Source organism: Canis aureus, chromosome 14 (genome assembly GCF_053574225.1).
Source record: "Canis aureus isolate CA01 chromosome 14, VMU_Caureus_v.1.0, whole genome shotgun sequence".
Lineage (NCBI taxonomy): Eukaryota > Metazoa > Chordata > Mammalia > Carnivora > Canidae > Canis > Canis aureus.
In genome coordinates this window covers 39,956,392-39,976,722 of record NC_135624.1, presented here as the reverse complement: position 1 = coordinate 39,976,722, position 20,331 = coordinate 39,956,392, and the positions used below count along the sequence as shown (strand labels likewise).

General features: G+C 64.6%; 1 protein-coding gene across 1 annotated transcript; it reads left to right on the top strand.

Annotated features, from left to right (window-relative positions):
• Positions 1–11,658: 11,658 nt before the first annotated feature.
• LY6D (lymphocyte antigen 6 family member D) lies at positions 11,659–19,560 on the top strand. The gene is made up of 4 exons (XM_077846622.1): positions 11,659–11,677; positions 17,902–18,018; positions 18,744–18,842; positions 19,036–19,560. Exons 2-4 carry the CDS (start codon positions 17,967–17,969, stop codon positions 19,269–19,271), a joined length of 387 nt encoding a protein of 128 aa, XP_077702748.1. The 5' UTR covers positions 11,659–11,677; positions 17,902–17,966; the 3' UTR covers positions 19,272–19,560.
• Positions 19,561–20,331: the final 771 nt, after the last annotated feature.

Sequence of the window (20,331 nt, the reverse complement as noted above, 5' to 3'; positions counted from 1 at the left end):
GGTCAGTGTCAGTGTGACCAGGATCAGGGCTCAGAGTGTGACCAGGGCCGGGGAGCAAGAATGCCTCACCCCCTTCACAGGGAGCAAGAAAACCTGCCCCCTTCAAGATCCTCCTAGCTGGATTAAGATTGAAATCAACACAAGACAGATTAACAGGAGAAATAAAATTTAATAGGTGCACTACAGGGAATCCACATAGACATGCAAATTCCAAAGGCAGGAGAAATGAGGTGTATGTGGCAGTGTGAACTAAGGAGAAAGTGGTTTGAGATTTCAGAGGAAAGGGATGCACTTCTCCGGGTGACAAGAAGAGCAGGTGTTTGGTATGAGCCATTTGCCCGGCTGTATAGATGGGGCGCTCAGATAACATTTATCTCTGCTAATAGCCCTTATTCTGGGAAAGACCCCCAATTCAGATTCTTCAATAGAGTTCATGGAGGGACAAAAGTTTCTCTTGAGGCTGAAGGATCTCAAGTGCCTTCAGCTCAAAATAGCCCACATGCCAAATTGGTACTATCTGTGGGAGTCGGAGTGGAGGACTGTCTTGAACCCTCCACCAGGCTCAGGGCTCAGGGTGTGACCAATATCAGGGTACTCTTTGGTCATGTAGGACAGGAGACCCCTTTTGCAGCCCCTGCCCAACAGGGAGGGGCCTCAGTTCAAATTCTGGGTCCCCCTCCCTTCCTTCCCAGCACAAGAGGGAGGGAGGGTAAGAAGCAGGGTAGAAAGGAGGGGCCAAGGGAAGGTAAGAGAAAGGGATGGGGAGGTCAGTGCAGGACTCTGCCTCTGGTTTGGGTGGAGGTCTTGGCGTTCCTAAGAACAGTCAAGATCTCTTCCTGGAAGGTAGGAGCAAGCGCTCTGGGCTGGCAAGGTCCATGCTTGGTGTCCAGTCCAGAGGTGCACTGCTGCCCCAGTTCCTCCACCTGCCCTGCACACCTGTGTGACAGGAAACCCCACGTCTCCCTCTCAGCCACTCTGAGGAGTGGAGTTCAATGCCAGGCGAGGGAAGCCATGCATCAATGGTGGCCTGGGTGGGAATCTGGGCCTTAATTGGAGAACACCCAGCTTATAAAGTTTCAGATGCCCAATTAGTTCAACAAGGGGTGGGTCCACCTCCTCCGCCAGCACCTGGGCCACCCATGCCAGGACAGCTCCTGTCCTCCTGTTTTTCCCATGGGGAAAGTCATTCCTTCCTTGAGGGTTGTCTCCCCAAGAAGGCAGGCCCTTCCTAGGGTCCCTTCCCCATGAGGCTGCAGCATTTTTGCCCCAAAGGCCCTTTAAGATGCACAAGGTTCAGCATTTCTCAGGTGACCTTATTAGAAGAGAATATACTCACAGAAACGCAGGAACATGGACCTTGAAATTTGAGAAATGCTGTGCCCACTGGGTAAGATCCAGCCAACTTTGCTTACACTGAGAGTTTTGGGGACTCATCACCCTGACTTGGCTGCTCCTTTGCATTGGCTCTTTCTCTACTTTGAAGAGTCCCCTTCTCCTCGCCCCTACTTCAAAATGCAACCCATTGGGTACCTTCTCCAGATAGAAGCCTCGGCATTGATAGAACTAGGCCGGGCTTGGGGTCCCCATCATGTTACCTGACTAATCTTGATAGTGCAGGTCCGCCACACCCCTATCCTCTGCACCAAGGGCTCGAGCCTGTCACTCAGTAGGAATCAGAGCTGCTGGAACCCATGAGCTACATCCATTATCTGGGGGGGGAGGGGGTGATCCCAGAGTCTCAGGCTCTCTCCCCATCCACAGCTGCTCTGCTGCACATTCATACAGGCACAGGTTACCTACCGAGTAGAGCTGCCTGGGTGCTGGGGGTGGGAAAGTAAGAAGCAGGTCTGAGTTCATTGAGAGGAGGGTTGTAGTCAGTCACCCAAGATGGCGATGGCGGCTTGCACATGTAGGGATGGGCTCCCCTTTCCTGGAGCCCAGGCAGGGCCCTGCTAAAAGACCTGGAGAATCTGTCAGCCACTGAGCACGCATCTGGCCTCTACTCTCTGGCCTCTGAGCTGGATCTAGGGCCAGCCCTTGCCTTGTGCTCCTATGTCATGGCATCAGTCTGGGCTCTACCGCACCCCTTCCAATTCTGGAGGCAAAGTAAGCAACTTTCTCAGGCCTGGGCTGAGAATGATGTGGAGTCTGGAAAGGAACTCAGTTCTCAGAATCCAGTCCCCATTTCAGGACAGCTTCACGCAGGGTAAGGGTTCAGGCGAAGGAAGCCAAGGACTGCTGAGCAAGGCCAAGTTGGCTGTCACGGGCCATGGCTACAGGAGGTCACCAAGCTCAGAAGGGAGAGGAAGGTGGGAGGAGCGGGGTCAATGGAATGAAGTGTATTGGATGGTATAGGAGGAGCTGACTGAGTAGAATGCAGAGAGTAGATAGGGTAGTAGATGGAGCGAGACAAAGTAGACAGAGTGGATGGAGTGGGTGGGGGGATGGAGGGAATGGAGGGATGGGGGAGGGAGGGGATGAGGGGATGGGGGATGAGGGGATGGAGGGGATGAAGGGATGGGGGAAAGGAGGGAATAGAGGGATGGGGGAAAGAAGGGAATGGAGGGGATGAAGGCGATGGAGAGGATAGGATGGAGGGTATGGAGGGAATGGTGGGGATGGGGGGATGGAGGGGGAAGGAGAGGATGAGGGGATGGGGGATAGAGAGATGGTGGGGATGCGGGGATGAGGGGATGGGGGATGGAGGGGATGGGAGGATGGTGGGGATGGAGGGATGGAGGAGATGGTGGAGATGGAGGCGGTGGCGGGGAGGTGAGTGAAGCGCCAGGCATGCTTGGACACTGGGTTCCGCCCCAGTGTCGCCCCCCTACCGTGTCTGCGTTTGCACAAGGTGGCCAGGGAGTGAGCAGAGCGCGTGCTGCACTGCAGGTCCTGTGAGCAGGTTCCTGAGGACGGAGGCCGCCCTAAGGTCTGGGTGTGGGCCAGTGAGGCTCACATACCCTAAGGCTGAAATTTGAACGTTCTAGAAGAAGTGTTAAAAAAGGTGACATAAAACGTCATGGACAAAGTTACCATCAAATAAATTGATGGACGTTTGGACGCCCTGTCCTGGCAGTGTCACTGGGCGGCGGCCGTTCGGGAGCCCGTCCTCCCGGGGTGTCACCTGTGTGCCCTGCACGGGCAGCACATTCAGCCCGCAGGGCAGCCCGCCTCCCCCCCCCCCCCCCCCCCGTGCTCCCGCCCCACCTCCACCCCCACCGTCCTTTGTGGCCCTGTGTCTAGGGACGGCACCAGCCCAGCAGCCCAGCAGAGCCTGGATGCAGACAGGAATACCCGGTCTAGGACCGTCCTAGACAGAGATGATTCTGTCCGGGAAGGAAAGGAGGGGAGGGCATTGGGACGTCAGGCCGGGCCTGGTGGACGGGGAGGTGTGGGGCCCCCGTGGAGGCCCAGGGGAGGCCAGGGGAGGCCAGGCTGCCTGGGTGGTGCGCACCTGCGGGCTCTGCACGGACTGGAACCGTCCAAGTTGCGTGTAAGGTGGTGGCTCTGGCCACTGGGGAGGGGACTCCAGCCACTAGGAGAGAGAGCCTGGTGACCCTGGGAGGGGATGGGTGAGAGCCCACTCTCAGCCTCTGGAACTCCAGCCAGATCCCTAAAGCGCACCTGGGGCCTGCCTACCGTGTGCAGGCTGTTTCCTGCATCCTCCCAGGGCTCCCTGGGCACCCGTGGGCCCCAAGCCTGGCCCGGGGACCTGGGGCCATGATTTGGGCCTCCTGAGGTGCCGGCCTGCCCCTCTGGCTCTGCCCATCCCTGGCCGGATGCTAGGGGGCAGGCTCTCAGGTCCTGCCTGAGCCTCCTGCCGGGATCAGCATTTTGTCTGAGCCCCGTGTGGTCGGCCTGCATAGACATGGAGACATACGGGCCCAAAGCCAGCCTCCAGCCTCCAGTGCCTCAGTGTCCCCACCACAATGGGCTTGCTGACTCCCGATTGCCCTGGGCCCAGGGACGGGCCCAGGGGAATGGCTGTGCTCACTCAGAAGGGCTGTGACCGCCGAGCCCTGAGAGGGGACCGCCACCTGCAGGCCATCAGGCCTCTTCCTGCTCCCCAGCCTGACCTGGGGCCTTGGGATACCTGTGGGGACCCGGATGCCAATGGCTCCGGACAGACAGACAGACGGAGGGGGCACAGGCGACCTCGTGAGCACCCCCGGAGCCCGGGGTGGGGCACAGGGCGGCCGGGCAGCGTGAGTCACGCGGGCCTGCCGCCCCCAGCACAGCTCCGCTAAATTACTAGGTCTGCGCGCGCTGGCCCTCCGCCCTATAAAGGCCGGGGTGGCGGCGGCTGCTCAGACCCCGCTGGCGGCCGCCCCGCAATGAGGCTACTCCTGCTGTCTCTGCTCCTGGCTACTCTGTGCGCTGACCTGGGTAAGGGCTGCTGACCCGCGTGCGACGGACGCGGACAGACGGGGACAGACGGGTGCTTGGCGGCCTGGCCCCCATCCGAGGAGTCTGTGGGGAGCTGCGGGGAGCTGCAGGGAGCGAGGGGAGCCCGCATGGCTGCTCCTCCACCAGCCCGACCACACACCTTTGTGTCTCCGTGGGCACAGTTTCCGGTCTGGCTGTCTCTCGTGAGGTGAAAGACCCTGGGGAGGGGGCCCGAGTCTCCAGAGCCCTGGGCTGGCGCTGGGACCAGCTAGTAGCCGGGTGACTGCTGTCCTGTGTCCCCGACATTCCCGGGGGGCAGAGCTCGGGAGCCCAAAGCAGGAAAATGGGTTGGCCACACCCTTGCAACCCCAGCTCTGCCTCCACTGATGACTTACTTGTGTGACCTTAAAAAGCACCTGCTGCTTTTGGGGCTACCGGAAATGGGGCCTGGGGAGGGGGTGATGCAGCCCGTGATTATCAGCTAATTACCATCCAGGGATAATAGCCCCACAGCGTCCCCTGAGTGGAGGTGGGGGAGGTGGGGCCTCCAGTCCTCGGGGACCAGACCCAGCCTGGGGGAGGCTAGAAACAGGGAGGGGACGCTTGGGCGGGCTCTGGGGACAGGGCAGGGGACCAGGCGCTGGTCAGAAGAGAGGCCGGCAGAGGTGTGGAGCGGCTGCCGGGGAGGCCCACTGAGGCTCTGCCCAGGCCCCCCCAGCCCGCGGGACTGCTCCAGTCCCAGAGGGGAAGCCGAGACCCTACGAGGTTCTTGTTCAGAGGAGCCTAGGACCCAACCCCAGCAGCACCCAGGGCCGTAGGAACGATGGCTGGGGGTTCGCCCAGACGGACAGGGCTCTTCTTTTTGGAGGGTTCCAGAACTCTAACCTGGGAAGCTGGCCTCGGAGCCCAGGTTCTGAGCCTGACTTGATTGCCTGGACCCCACCCCCGGGTGCCAGCTCTGAACGTGGGCGCCGCCTTGCCCCAGCACACCGAAGGCCCCCCAGACCCGGGGCAGACGTGCCCTTTCTGGCAACACAGCCCCTCCGTCCTGGGCAAGGCTCCTGGCCTTCCCCCGACCCGACTGCCCCGTCATAGCTCCAGGGACATCCATTCCAGGAAGCCTTCCCAGATGGAGCCCAAGCTCTGTCTGAGCCAGGAGTCCCACAAAGTGTCTATTGTACCTTCCCCTCCATTCCACTCAGGCATGTACCTCGCTTGGCCACCCCCGGGCGCCCAAGGGCCTCCTTGCTATCGGGAACTGGGGCCACTCACACCGCACATGGGGTCGGGCCAGGGCCCTTTGCTGTCGCCTGCCCTGATGGGTCCAGGCTGGGGTTGCTGGCAGGTCCCAGGCAGCGACGGGCAGTAAGGAAACAGCTGGGAGCATCCATGGGAGGCCCAGCTGTGCTCTGTCCGGGCAGCAGACCGGGCCAGGAGCCGAGTGCGTACGCTCGGTCCCATCTTACAGGGAGGACTCTGTTCCTCGGAGAGGGGCAGGGACCCTGAAACGCAGAGCCCACATGCCTGAGTTAACTGTCCTTGTGTCACCCCAGGCTGCCCGCCTCCATCCCAGGGTGGCCTGCAGGCACCCCGGCCACAGCCTGCACCCTCACTCCTGCTGAGTGCCCCCGGCCGGTGTGGGGCACCTGGGTCACCGCCCCCGAGTCCAGCCCCACCCCAGGGGACCAGGAGCATCTCTGGAGGTTGGGTGGGAGGAAAGTGAGGCTCAGGGAAGGCCAGCTGGGCAGTGGCCGTGCAGCAGGCAGCCGGGCCCAGGCCCCCAGGTCCCCCCTCCGCCCCCCAGGGTCCAGACTGACCGGGGCCTGTGCTTTCCCCCCAGCCCGGGCCCTGCACTGCCATGTGTGCTGTGGCCACAAGGACTGCGAGTCTCTGGTGGAGTGCGCCCCAACTGACAACTACTGTGTGATCACGCAGGCCAGTGAGTACCCCGTGCCCACCCCACGGCCCAGCCAGGGGCCCACCTGGGGCCCCACGCACCCTGGCCCACCCTGGCCCTCCGAGGGTGCTGGAGGTGGCAGGGACGGACCTGCCAGGACCGTCCCACTCTGACCCTCCCCCGGGTTGGTGGCGGGTAGGGTAGGAGCAGCTGTGCCAGCAGCCCCGCAACTACCCCGTCGGAGTCAGGCCGTACGCGGCCTTCCAGCTTGAGTTTTCGAGAGGGAGTCCGGGTACGAGACGCGGGAGTGGGGAGCAGGCTGACGAGGGAGTTGGCAAGGAGAGGCCTGGAGGGAGGCTGGCGCCTGGAGACCCGGTGGGGACAGCCCTGCAGGGCTGCCCGGGGATAGCAGAGAGCACCATGGGGACCCGCAGCCCCCACCCCGGGCACCTCTCCCCTGCCACCCCTGGAGCCCGCCTCCTCCATCCCCCGGCTGCCTGGGCTTCAGAGGTCACATGGCGGGAGTCTGAGCGGGACAGGGCTGCCACACTGCGGTGACCCCGAGGAGCGGGAAGCCTGTTGGGTCTCAGAGGGCTGGACAGGGCAGTGGGGAGGCTGGCCTGCAGGGACAGCAGGCACGGGTGGGGCCTCGAAGTGATGGGAGCTGCAAGCCCCTCGCCCCCGGGAGAGGCGGAGGCACCACGGGACACGGGTGGGTCAGCGCGGACAGCGGCGTGTGGTCCCGGAGCCCGGCAGGCAGCAGCATGTGCTCCCCGTTGCCGTCCATGGTGTCCTGTGTGTGGCGGTCCCGCAGCACCCGCAGACGCCCGGCAGGGCAGCCAGGCCGCCCCTCCGGGCCCCAGCTCTCTAAAGACCCGCGGCTTTCCCGCAAGGGACACAGCCCCCTGATGACGAGGACACGTGGCGTCTGGCCCTGGGTCACAGCTGGACCTCGCCCCCCGCTTGGCCCGGGGCCCCTGTGAGGAAGCAGCACGAGGCCCTCAAGGCCCCGCGGGACCCTCCCCCATCAGGTGGTGGAGGACCCTGCCCAAGGACGTGCCACTTTCTCAGGGGCGAGGGGACACTGCCCCACTTCTGGCCAAGCCCTGGGCGTGGGGGCCACAGCCAGGCTGCGCTCCTTTCGGTCACCCGGCCGACAGCCCCGAGCCCCTGGGGGCGCTGCGGGCTGGGGGCCTGGCACGCGGCGGGACCTGTGGCTTCTTGGCCTCGGGCGGTGTGGGGGGAGGTTAGACCACTGACCTGGATGCGAGGGGGCGGGCGGGAGGGCAGCAGAGGGGCTGAGGGGGCACCGCTTCTCCCCGGGTCCCCAGCGAGCCAGGAGCCCCCATAGACTCCCTTTGCCCTTGAAGCATCTGTTCTGACGCCCTGGACAGGGCCAGACGCCCTGAGGGCCCCCAGCTCCGTCTCTGGGGCGGGGGCTTCCTTTCGACCCCCCACCCTGCCATTCCCACCGTGGTCCCGGGGCTTGCTCCTCACTCCCCAAGCGGGTCCTCCGGGTAGGGGCAGCAGATGCGCTGACCACTGGGCCATAATGCGGTGCCCGGGATGACAGTGGGGGACGGCGTGCTCCTCTGAGACCCCGCTCCGTGGGGGAAGGGTGCTGGTGGGCGGGGAGAGGCGGGACGGATCCCGGGGCAGCACCCGGGGTGGGGTGGGGACAAGACGCCCCAGCTGGTGTGAGTCGGGCACAGGCAGTGGCAGGGTACTCACACCCACCTGCTCCCTGCATCACTGGGGCACCTCCAGCAGGTTGTGGGGACAGCAGGTGGCAGGTGGCAGGGGGTTCTGGCTCCCTGCTGGTGATCCCGGGGGGTGGGGGGGGACCACATGGTCATCCTCGTGCCAAAGTGCTGAGCAGGTCTTTCGCAAAACAAAGACAAATGTCCTGCTGTGCGCAGGCCCTGTGGGTGCGCCCTGTGACCCCGCCGTCCCGCTGTGCGCGGCCTAATACTCCATTTCTCAAGAGCCCGGCGGGGCAGGAGGCGGCCACACGGCGTCAGGGTCCCCAGGCACTGGCTCCTTGGGGGACACCCGCCCCGTCCCGTTCTACCCGCAGATATACGCTCCTGATTCCGGTAACCGAGCGTGGTCCTCACCACCTTCCTGTTTAACTGAGGAATGTTCTGGGCCTCGCGGCATCCTGCTCGGGCCGGGGCTCGGGAGGGGGACTGTGCAGGGTGGCTTCCCGAGGGCTGGGCCTGCGGCCAACCCTGAGGCCCGAGGCCGGGCCCCAACACCCTCCTTGTCCTGCCGCAGGGCGTCTGTCCCTCCTCTTTGGCCGAGTCAGGGCTCCGACTCCTGGCGCTGCCCCCCCCAGCCCTGACGCCGCTGCTTGCTACCTGCCGCCAGGAGCACGTAGTCCACAGGCTCCAGTGCTGCGTGGGAACTTAGCTGATCCCCAAACAATCTCGGAGGCCTCCGAGTTCTCTTGTCCTCCATCTCCCGGATGAGGAAACCGAGCCAGAGAGATCGGCCCAGGGAAGCACCCCGGTTCCCAGGGCGCCACTGGCCGGCGCTTCGGGAGCCCTGTGCACAGCTGCCCCCGGGGTGCGGGAGCCCGGCCAGCAGGTCCCACGGGTGGAGGTGTCCTGCCCCCGGGGCCTCTCCCAGCGGCTTCCTCAGGCACTTTCTGTCCCCCCCTACCCCGTCCCGGCCTCCCCCACCCACCATTCCCCAAGGCTTCTCAGTCCTGGACCAGGTGGGTGGGGGTGGGGCCGGGCCCCCCCTCCAGACCCCAAAAGTCAGACGCAGGAAGGAGCCCAGGCATCTGTGGGGGGTGTGGGGATCACTGAGTCCCACAGGGGCCTGGCGTGAGGGCAAGACGGGGATCTCCAGACCCACGGGCCCCACGGAAAGAGCCCCGAACCTCAGAAGGCTCTTTGGGGCACTCACGTTGGTGCCCCAGGAGCCCTGGAAGGGCCCAGGGACGGATGGAGCAGCCACCCATGGGCCCTTGCCCCTCTCTCCACAGCGAACCCCGGTGGCATCCTGGTCATGAAGTCCTGCGCCCCCGTGTGCCCCAACAGCACCATGTCCTCGGACGGCCGCACCATCTCCGTCTCCTGCTGCCAGGGCAGCCAGTGTAACCGTGCGGCCGGGGGCCTGGCAGCCAGTCCCGGGGCCCTGTGGCTGGGCGCCTGGGCCAGCCTGCTGGGGCCGCTGCTCCGGGCGGCCTGGTGAGCCCGCCCCCGATAGTCGTTCCCAGGCACCCGGCCACCTGCCTGACCGCAGGGACAGTCCCCGGCTCCCCTGCCGCACCTCCCCCTACCCCAGGATACACCCAGCCCCGTCCTGGGGCTCCTACCCGCCTGCAGGGAACCCACCTCCAAGGGACCCTCCGCCCTCTCCTGGGGTCCCGGCCACGCGGGAGTGGGCAGGGCACCTCCATCCTCCCTGGCACCCTCCGCCTCATTTCAGGGGCTTCCCCTGGAGGCTCGTCCCCCAGCTTCCCTGTGCACGGGGTGGGGAGGGGCGGGGATCTGGGCGTCCCCTGCTCCGGCCACCGCTGGCCTCCCACCTGCATCCGCCCGCCCTCCCCTTCCACCCCTGACTCACATCTCGGTGGGCACACTCGCTCCTCGTGAACCCCCCGGGCCTCCTGCCAGGCCCCCCAGGCAGTCCTTCAGGGGCTCCCCCCACTGCCCACTGCCCGACTGGAGATGGGGTGAGGGGCCCCGCCGGGTGAAGGAGGCTCATTCATGGTCCCCTGGCTGCCTGTTGTGGGGGCCAGTCCGAGTCGGGTGTCTGTTCTCACCAGGTGTGGGGGACCGCCCACCTCCCCCAGAGGCTCCTGTGACAAGCCCACCCCCAGGACAGCTCGTAAGAGCAGAATAAAGCTGTACATCCTGTCCTGTCCCCATTCTCTGAGGCGTTGAACCTGGGGGTCCCTCTGTACCCCAGAGGCAGGAGAGGGGCATCTTTCGTAAGGGAGCACTCTGCAGGCGTGAACTCAGAGAGGAAAAAGCACACTCCCCTCGGACCCAAGAAGCCAGCACCCACTCCCACCCGCTTGGCCTTGGGGTCGCAGGGGTCCCCCAGCATCTGTGGTCAGCCCTGCACTATGTCCCGCAGCCCCCACCATCCCGCACCCCGGTCAGGGCCCAGCCAGGTCCCCAGGGCTGTCAGCTGGCCAGGGCAGGGCCTCCAGCGCCCCTCCCTCCCCGCTGCGCAGGGCCTCTCCTCGGGCCCCCTCGCCTTTCCCTCCCCCCACATCACTGACCCTCACGTCCCCCCGGGGGCTGAGGGCCGACGTCATGCCTGCCTGGCAGAGCTAGGTCCCCGCCGCCCGAGTGCCAAGGCCGTGGGGCTCGTGACGGCGGGTCCTGCCCTAGCTGGGCGTGGGCCTCCTTCTGGGAGCCCAGCGGCAGATGTGCGGCTCCCACGCCAGCCTCCCCGCCGTCCTCTCTCAGCCTCCGCCCTCCCACACCCAGCTGCGTGCTCCTGTCCGTTCCCGCGGCCACTCTCTGGCCTTGCAGAGCCACTGCCCCCCAGTGCCTGTGAGCCCGGCCTGCCGGGGTCCCCCGTGCCCGTGATGGTCCTGTGGCGGCCGCGGCCCTTCCGTCGGGGAGCACAGTGCTCCGAGGGCGGGCGGGGAGGCAGGCGGGTGGAGGACGCCCGCCCTCCTGCAGCGTTTCTGTGGCTCTGTGCATCCTGGAAGGCAGGGTGGCCGAGCGGGGCCTGCCTTGAAACAAGGAGTGTCAGCGTCCCCTCTGAGCCTCCAATATGATTTCCCTTGGTGGCCGGGCCTCCAGGAGGAGGCGGTCATGGAGCCCATGTGAAGTGGTGGCCTTAGGAGCCAAGTTGGGGCCCGGGGTTGGACCACCCCATGCAGCCTTGGAAGGTTGGGTTTCTCTTCTTGAGGATGGAAATTCCCTCTCTTGATTCCTGTCTGACCAGCCTTCCCTCTAGGGCAGGTCCCACCCATACAAGTCCCAACGGAAAACCCCACTGGGTGCCACATGATGACCCATGGCCTCCTCCTCCAAGAGCTTCTGCTGTCAGAAGTCAGGGTGGCGCCAAGAGAGGCTTCCATGCGAGGACACTTGTTTCCTTGCTACACAGGACACTGAGACACAAAAGCCTTTCAGACTGAATTCCGGGCTGGCAGAGTGGTCTGCCCCAGAGCCCGAGTCCTCTCCGCCTCTGGCCCTGCCCCGGCCTGTAGCACGGTCTCCAAGTCAGTGGACACTCAGAGTGCCTGCTGCATACCCGGACCCGGACCCGAACAGACACGGCGGCAGCCAGCAAGGCCTTGCCGGGGCTGTGGGGGAGGGTGGGGAGTTGCAGGGGTTGCCGGCCGCTCAGAAGGGGAGGTGACAGCTGCGATCCCGACCCCCGGAAGCCCGTGCGGACGACAGGTACAAAGGTCTGGAGGTGAGAAAGGGCTGGAGGGCCTGCGAGGAGGCCACGCGGTGGGAACACAGGGTGGGCCGCAGGTGCGTCAGCTGAGCAGGGAAGCTGGGCTGGGGACAGAGCAGGATGCTCAGGGAGGAGCGTGTGGGGTGGCGTGGGTGTGGGGCCACAGCCGAGGACTCAGACCTTGACCTGTGACTCCTGAAGTGGCTGAGGGCACAGGCAGGAAGGCAGGGCGGCCGCTGGAGCTCAGAGAGCTTGGCCGATGTGCAGAGAGCAGCACGGCCATGGCCAGCCTAGTGGCCTTTGTCCTGGCTGTGTGCCCTGGGGTCACAGTTGGAGCTGGCTCCCGGGCCTGCGTTCAGCTCTGGGGGTTCCTGGCCCTCCCTGCAGCATCTCCTGCTCCCCGAGGAGCAGCCCTTCTCTGTTCTTACATAATATTCTCAGGGTGAGGTGACACAAGCCCCTTGATCCCCTAAGCTCTTTAGGCAAAGTAATGAGCTCCCTGCCAGGCCCAACCTGGGACCCACTCCCTGCCCTGGGGAGCCTGTCCCCACACCCAGAGCAGGTTGCAACAGCATGCAAACCCCCTGGACCAGCGCTGGGTGCCAACGCCGGGCCCCTGGGGCCACCTGGCTAAGCAGGGTGTGGCTGAGCTGGGCTGGCCCAGATTCAAAGCTCAGCAGCTGCCTGAGGCCCAGAAGAGCAGAGGCTGGGTCTGCTCAGCGTCTAGGCCCTGCGAGGACAAGGCACCATTCGCCCCAGGACACCTGGCCGATGCAGACACAGCCCGCCAGCTCTCACCATCCTGTAGCCCAACAAGTGCCCGGAACCCCATCTATCAAATGCGGGGTTGGAAAGAGGCCGAAATCCAGGCCTCACTGTGAGATGGGAGCCCTCCCCACCCACGGACAGTAGTCCACACCTGAGAACTTTACCGGCTGTTTCCAAAACATCTTTTTTAAAAAATCCAATTGTCCTGGCGGTGTTTTAGTGGGGCTTAAAGAGTGTCAGGACCCAACAAGGGGCCATTTCCTGTTCCCAAAGATAAGAGACAAATGAGAGGGTTGGGGATTCTCAAGGAAAGGGATCTGCACTGCTCCGTGTAAGAGGTACTAGTGGATAGAGACGGACAGACAGACCGACAGGGCACACGATGTATGTAAGATATTAATTCCCCTCTTAAGCATTAGGATCAATGATGTCCTCTCAAAGCCACCCCTAACTTATTATACAATCTTAAGTAAAAAGAGTGTGTCTTGGGACGCCTGGGAGGTTCAGTGGGTGAGCATCTGCCTTCAGCCCAGGTCCCGGGATCGAGTTCCGCGTCGGGCTCCCTGCATGGAGCCCACTTCTCCCTCTGCCTCTGCCTCTGCCTCTCTCTCTCTGTCTCTCTCTCTCTGTCTCTCTTTCTGTGTCTCTCATGAATAAATAGGATCTTACAAAAAAGAAAAAGCACATCTGCACGTTGGGTGTCACAAGTCCCAGCGCTGCTTGCCAACCACTTGCAGACCTAAGACTCTCAGAGCCCACACTGGGTTTCACTCCACAGTTTGAGAATCGCTGTGTTCTCTTCTCACATTTGTGCATGTCAATGAGAAAGGGAAGAGGGGACAGGAGAGAGACACATCATGGTAACTATTTCCTACAGGACACATACTTTGTGTGAATGGATGAGTGGATGGATGGATGGAATAACGGATAAATAGATGAATGATAGATGGGTGGGTACAGGGCTGGCTGGCTGTGGGTGGGTGGGTGGTGGATGGATGATGGTTGGATGGATGGTGGATGTGTGGATGTATGGACAGATGGAAGATGGATGGGTGGATGGGTGGATGGATGGGTGGATGGATGGGTGGATTACGTAGGTATAGGTGTTCATTACTCTGGAACTTACACCTGATGCCATCATGGAGCTCAAGGGCTTGGACCCACAAGCTCAGGCTACAGCAGGAGGAGCAGTGAGCAGTGACACAGCAGAGGCGAGAACCTCGGATAGAACATGAGCACAGGGACACCTGGGGGGCTCAGTAGCTGAGTGTCTGCCTTCAGCCCAGGGCGTGACCCCAGGGTTTCGGAATCAAGTCCCACGTCGGGGCCCCCACGGGGAGCCTGCTTCTCCCTATGCCTGTGTCTCTGCCTCTCTCTCTGTGTCTCTCGTGAATAAATAAATAAAATCTTAAAGAAAAAAAGACCATGAGCAGCACTAACACTCTGTCTAGAACCCCAGAGGGAGCTTTCCTCACATGGAGAGAATAAACCCCCACAGGGTACCCAGTTCTAGGGTTCTCTGGGCCCTGAAGTTCTGGGGTTCCATGCTCTGCAAGCCCACACTGCTAAGAGCCTGCTCTCTTGGAGCTCTGAGGTCCCCAAGGCTGCTGTGGCTCTGTGGCTCCGTGCCCACACCCTCCACTTCACGAAGGGACACAGTCCTCACTCTGAGAGCTTCTCCTCCATCACCAGGTCCCCTGAGTCCCGGTGTCTCTCAGGGATGCAGCCAGGGAAACTGATATGCAGGGCCCGCGCCAGACCTCTGCTGGTGTGGGGTGCTGGTGCTGATGTTAGGTGCTATGTTGGTGCTGGAGCTAGGTGTTGGTGTTAGGTGCTGGTGTTGGAGCTAGGTACTGGTGCTAGGTGCTAGGTCCTGGTGCTAGGTGCTGGTGCTAGGTGTTGGTGCTGGTGCTGGAGCTAGGTGCTAGGTCCTGGTGTTAGGTGTTGGTGCTAGGTGCTGGTGGGGGCAGAGATCCTGTGGGGCCTCTCTCGGGGGGTTACCTGGCAGGCCTGAGAACTGGCTGGCGCTCCTGGCCTTCAGGAGCCTCAGGCTCCAGTCCAGCCATTCCCGGGGATCAGGCTATGCCCAAGGCAGGGCAGGGCTGCCCGTGTGCTGCTCCCTGGATTTGCACTCGGGCAGAGCAGGGGAGGAGGCCCCGCACTGGCCGCCAGGGTTCCAGGGGATGATCTAGGACAGGTGTAGGCCCTGGGAAGCAGGCGAGAGACACCCAGGTCTAGGCCTGTGGTCCTGTGTGCAAAGGTGAGTGTCCTGCACGGGAGGTGGGTAGGGAGGTTGGGCACGGGGGAAGCGCCCCGGGCCAGCTGGGGACAGAGTCGGGGAGGAGGGCAGGCCCCGCTCTGGTTCCCACTGGCTGGCTGTGTGGTCCTCTGTGTCATCGGAGGGAGGCCCTGGCTGTGTGTGCGGGTTCGTGAACGGAGGGGCAGAGCAAGCCTGACTCATGGGGTGCTCACCTCAGCCCTGCTGGGGAAGGAGGAGTCTGCCCTGCCCGAGCCCCCCACCCCCGTGCCCAGACCCAGGCCCAACCCCCTTGTCCTTGCCCCCACCCCTCGGCCTCCTTGATCATCCCATCACATGGGGCCTCAGATCCCCACATCCCCAGCTCATCAGGGGTCCTGGGGGTGGCCTGCCTTTCAGGTTCGGCTCCGTCCCGCCCTGAGCGTGGTCCGTCCGTGGTGGGCGCCGCTAAGTGAGCCAGCGAGCAGGCAGGTGTCGAGCCCCCGAGTGTGGGCGGCCAGCACTCACCCTTGATGCTGAAAGTGAAGAAGCCTTGTCTGCAGGCCCCAAGGTTTGGGGGGTGCCTCGGGTAGAGCCCGCCTTGCTCGTCCTGGTGCCCACTCTCACCCACAGCGGGGCCGGACCCACGCCGCTCAGGCTGCCTTTTCGGGTCTGGAGTGGCCACTGCACTGACCCCGGCGCTTCCCTCTCTGGGCCACTCATCCCCTTTGTGTGACCCCAGTGACCCCACAGCCGAGGGGTCCAGGCCTTGATTCCCGCGTCGCCCCCCACCAAGGCCAAGACCCCGGGGAGAGGTGAGGAGGTGGGAAGGCAGGGCGGGGCCGGGGGCATGAGCAGGGAAGCACGGCGGGTGGCAGCGGTCTGGGCTTGTCCCGGCGCCTGGCTTCCCGGCCCTCCGAGTTCGGGAAGCAGGCAGGGTGTGGGGTGGGGGTGCCCGTCCTCCCAGCCCCCAGCCTGGGGCCTAGTTCTACGGGCTCCAGGGACTGGGTGAGGGGGCTTGGGTTCTGGAGAGTGGCGGCTTTCTCCAGAGGAGGAGGGAGGACAGGAGAGGCCATGCAGCACAGAAGCTCCCGGGGTGACGTTGGCAGCGCCGGCAGGGCCCCCTTGGGACTCATTTCCTTCCCAGTAAAAAGATGTGGGAAGGGGTTCAACCTGAGAGGCCACGATGGCTCTTCTGTCCCCTGACATCTGCCTCCAAGGTCGGGGCAACCAGGTCACCCCCTGCAGGAAGCCCTCCCTGCCTGCAGCGTTCCCAGGACTCCCGCTTCTCGAGAGCTCCTGCGTGGCAATCGCCCACTTTCTCCCCAAGTCAACTGCGTGGGGGCTGCCGTTGATGGTTCTGCTAGGAAGCCCCGGGACATGCAGCTCGCAGCTGGTGGGCAGCCCGCGCCCTCGCTGGCAGTCCCGTCAGAGGCCCAGGCTTGCTTCCCGCGGAGCCAGGAGCCAGCTGCCCCCTCTGCCTCGGGCGGTGCAGGTCCGCGGGCAGTGAAGCCTGCGGTGGCCGCGGGGACGGGACGGGTGTGCAGGGGTCTCCTGCTGCCCAGCAGCCTCACGTCGGAACGTCCAGCCCCAGTCGGCCCAACACCCCCGGACCCCTTAGCTCTACCAGGCCCTACAGGAAATCCAATCCCCAAACCTGTTTTTCTAGTAGCTTCCATGCCCCTTGGCCTCAGTGAGTCACCCCTCCCCACCTACCATCCCCCACCCCATGCCAGTCACCGCCCCGTCACTGAGCCCTATGTCCTGCATCCACCATCCACTGGCCCATGAAGGGCTGTGCCTAAGGAATTTGAGAAGGCCTCAGAGCTTCGAGGGAGGGTGCGGGGTCCCCCACGTTCCCTGCCTTGTCAAGAGAGACCCCAGCTACCCTAACTAAGGCCCAGGGAGCCGGGGACCAGCCCGTGAGACGGGCTCACGGTGCTGACATGGGGCTGCCTCGGGGGCTGCTGCTTGCGCCCCTCCATGCCCACCCCTGGGTCCTAGGAGAAATGCCACACCACCCCTCCACTGTCGGCCTGGGGCCTACCAGGTCCAGTAGCATCTCTAGGGAGGGTGGCACCTGCCTGGACCCCCGGGACCGTGACACGGCCCACCTCACCCACTCAGGGGCCGGCCTGTCCAGGCCCCACCAGTGGGGGGAAGGGCCAAGGCTCCCCAATCTCTCCGGCCTGAGGCCGCGGTGCTCCCGAGAGCTGTGGGCTGGCCCTGGCCCTGCCCTCCCTCTAGCCCATGCGGCCCTCCCTGCAACAGGCCCTGCCCCTCCAGGACTTGCAGAGCTGGGGGCTCTGCGCTCTGGCCCTACTCACCGTGGCTGTCAGTGAGCCTGTTGGGGGGGGGTGGGCAGGGCCAGGGGCCGGGGCAGGGGCAGGATCAGGGCAGAGGCAGGGGCTGGGGTAGGGGTTGGGGCAGGGGCTGGGGCAGGGGTTGGGGCAGGGGCCAGGGCAGGGGCAGGGGCAGGGGCTGGGACTGGGGCTGGGGCTGGGGCAAGGCAGGGGCTGGCCTCTGTGGGGCCCAGCCACGGGGCCCAGCCACATGGCCCAGCAGGGTCCCGCGGGGCACAGCAGAGCAGCAGGGGGGGGCCCAGGGCCAGCAAGCCGACAGGGAAGGGAGCGCCCCGCCCCTCCCGGGATGCCCCTGGTCCGGCGCTCACCTCTCTGCAGGCACGTCCAGCAGCCACACGCCTGGCCTGCTGCCTACCCCACTCCAGGATGGTCTCTCCCTCCCCTGACTACGCTGAGGTCCCGACATCTCAGCAAGATGCCTTGATCCCGAGGGGGTCCTACCCCAGGGCTCCACGGGGGGGACCTAGCAATACTGAGCCCCAAGCCCAGGAAGGCAGGGCCAGGGCCTACTCCCACCTCGCTAGCCCTGTGGGCACAGCTCTGGGAACCCACAGGACACCTGCGTGGGCTTGAGACTCTTATCTGAGGGTGAGAGGGGAAGGTCGGAGACAAAGTGATCTAGAGCTGGACAGACAGCCAGAGAGAGAGGACGATGAGGCAGCGAGCACAGAGCCAGCGAGGCCTCTGTCCACAGCCTAGAGACGGGGGAGGGCAGACCCCTGCCTGGGGGGGTGGGCAGCCGGGGACCCAGGTCCTCCCGGGTGGCAGGGGCAGGGGCAGCCATGCTCTGGGTGGTGGGTGTGGGCCAGCCAGGGTGGGGCGCATGGAATGCCGCTGCCTGGCTGGCTGCCCACCTCCACCCCTCCCACCAGCTCCTGCCCCAGCTATAAGGCCTCCAGAGAGGAGGGGCCCCCACTGCTCCCAGAGACGCCCCAAGATGAAGACAGCCCTGCTGCTCCTCGTTGCACTGGCTGTGGCCGCCGGGCCAGGTGGGTGAGGGCCCGGGGCGGGGTGGGCAGCGTGGACACGCACGGAGGCCTGGGGTACCGGCCTTCAGGCTCAGGGTATCCCGGACTCAGGGGATGCCACACTCAGAATTTGAAACAAAATGAACCCACATCTAAACTTAGTGGAATCAGACTTAAAGTATCGCAGAACCAGGGAGTCTTAGACTCGGTCCCGGGATCAGACACGCAGAGGGGGAGAGAGAGGCGGGGAGCGGCTTGAGATGCCCCACCCAGGAGAGCCACTGCCCAGGTCATCCAGCCCTGACTCTCTGTCCCCGGGGAAGCCCCTCCTCCCGGGAGTGCAGTGTGGTCAAGCTGAGGCCCCTGGCCCTGACTTAGCCTCGGGTCCTCGTGACCATTGCTGCCCGGTGGGGACAGGCTCTGGGGAGGGGGACAGTAGTCCTGGGCTGCAAGCTGCTCTGTGCAAGTCTCAGAGCTCTGTGATGCCCTGAGGGGCCCCCCAGCGTACCCCACATCAGCCACCTTCCCACCAGTTCTCTAGACACACAGGCACCTGCTTGAGGCAGGAGGGGCCCCAGGGTCCCAGCAGCCAAGGACTGTCCCCTCCTGACTCCCGAAGCTGAGTGCAGGAGAGGAACCCTGGCAGGGCCTGGGGCTCCGAGGCGCCCAGCCTTGGGGCGGGTGGGGTGGCAGAGGGCTCTGTCCAGACTGTGACCCCAGACCTCCCTGCACCCGCCATCCCCCAGCCCGGGCTCTCCGCTGTCACGTCTGCTCCAGCTCCAGCAACTGCGAGAAACCCCAGAACTGTGCGGCCAACGCGCGCTACTGCAGAACCAGGACCAAGGGTGAGCAACGGGACCCGGGCGGGACGGGGGCCTGCGGGACCCCCCAGGGTTCTGTCCAGGCGCCGCAGGGGACAGGGCGCCATGGCTGGATGATTGGCGGGAGGACGTCGGGGATGGGTGGCTCACGGCGGTGATGGGGGCCGGGAACCGGGACTTGGGGTGCGGGGTCCTGACAGGGCCCGTCCGTCCCCAGTGGAGCCGCTGCTGGGGAACCTGGTGGAGAAGGACTGCGTGGAGGCGTGCACGCCCACCCACAGCCTGCAGGGCCAGGTGAGCAGCGGCGCGGCGGCCACGCAGTGCTGCCAGGACGACTTGTGCAACAGGAGTCTGCAAAGCAGCGCCCCCGCGCACACCCTGCTCCCCAGCACCGCCCTCGGCCTGGCGCTGGCCCTCAGCCTGCTCACCCTCTTCGTGGCCCCCAGCCTGTGACCCCCCGGGAGAGGCCCGCATCCCTTTCCGGGGACCTCCATGTGCCCCGCCCGGGAGAGGCCCCGCCACGCGGTGAGGGGAGGTTCCAATGGATGGGTGGGGGCCGGCAGGGGAGCTGGTGACCCCGAACCCCCCTCCCCGGAGACAAGAGGAAGCACTTCCCTGAGCAGCAGGAGGGGGCACAGGAAGCACTCGCACTCGGGCCTCTGCCGGTTCCGCCTTCACTCTGCTTGGTTTCCATTTATTTTTCTACTTGAGCCTCCGCATAGGAATAAATGACTCAAAACCAGTGTGGCTGTGTCTGTGCTTCTCCGGGGTGCGGGGAGGGGGGACACGCGGCCACATAGGCCCCCAGGTCGTGGAGCTTGTCACCCGGGGCCAGTCTTGGCATCGTGCATGACCCCTGAAATGCCACTGTCCCTCTTCACCTTCAGAGGAGACACAACAGTCCCTGCAGCCGCGGAGCAGCGGGAGGCTCCTGGGAGGCCTGCTGGGAGCCCAGGGCAGAAGGCTCGGGTGCTCCTTCTGCGCCCAGCCAGGAGGGTCAGGGACGCACGCGCCACCTCCGCCTGGGGACGTCGGCCCCAGGGCTGCTGAGCCACCTGGACGGGAGGGAAACATTCCTTGGCCCAACTGCCTGGGTTCTGGGTCCGCTGCCTGGGTTCTGGGTCCACTGCCTGGGTTCTGGGCCTGCTGCCTAGGTTCTGTGTCCCTGCCTGGGTTCTGGGTCCCTGCCTGGGTTCTGGGTCTCTGCCCGGGTTCTGGGCCACCTGCCTGGGTTCTGGGTCCCTGCCTGGGTTCTGGGTCCCCTGCCTGGGTTCTGGGCCCTTGCCTGGGTTCTGGGTCTGCTGCCTGGGTTCTGGGCCCGCTGCCTAGGTTCTGGGTCCCTGCCCGGGTTCTGAATCTGCTGCCTGAGTTCTGGGTCCCTGCCTGGGTTCTGGGCCCCCTGCCTGGGTTCTGGGTCTGCTGCCTGGGTTCTGGGTCCCTGCCTGGGTTCTGGGTCCCTGCCTGGGTTCTGTGTGCCCTTCCTGGGTTCGGGCCCCTTGCCTGGGTTCTGGGT

What these genes read in the sequence shown, in the direction of transcription:
- LY6D (XM_077846622.1), top strand. Translation starts at nt 17,967, where the DNA reads ATGAAGACAGCCCTGCTGCTCCTCGTTGCACTGGCTGTGGCCGCCGGG. An exon ending in GGCTGTGGCCGCCGGGCCAG is followed by an intron (nt 18,019 to 18,743) that starts GTGGGTGAGGGC and finishes GCCATCCCCCAG; the next exon opens with CCCGGGCTCTCCGCTGTCAC. An exon ending in CTGCAGAACCAGGACCAAGG is followed by an intron (nt 18,843 to 19,035) that starts GTGAGCAACGGG and finishes GTCCGTCCCCAG; the next exon opens with TGGAGCCGCTGCTGGGGAAC.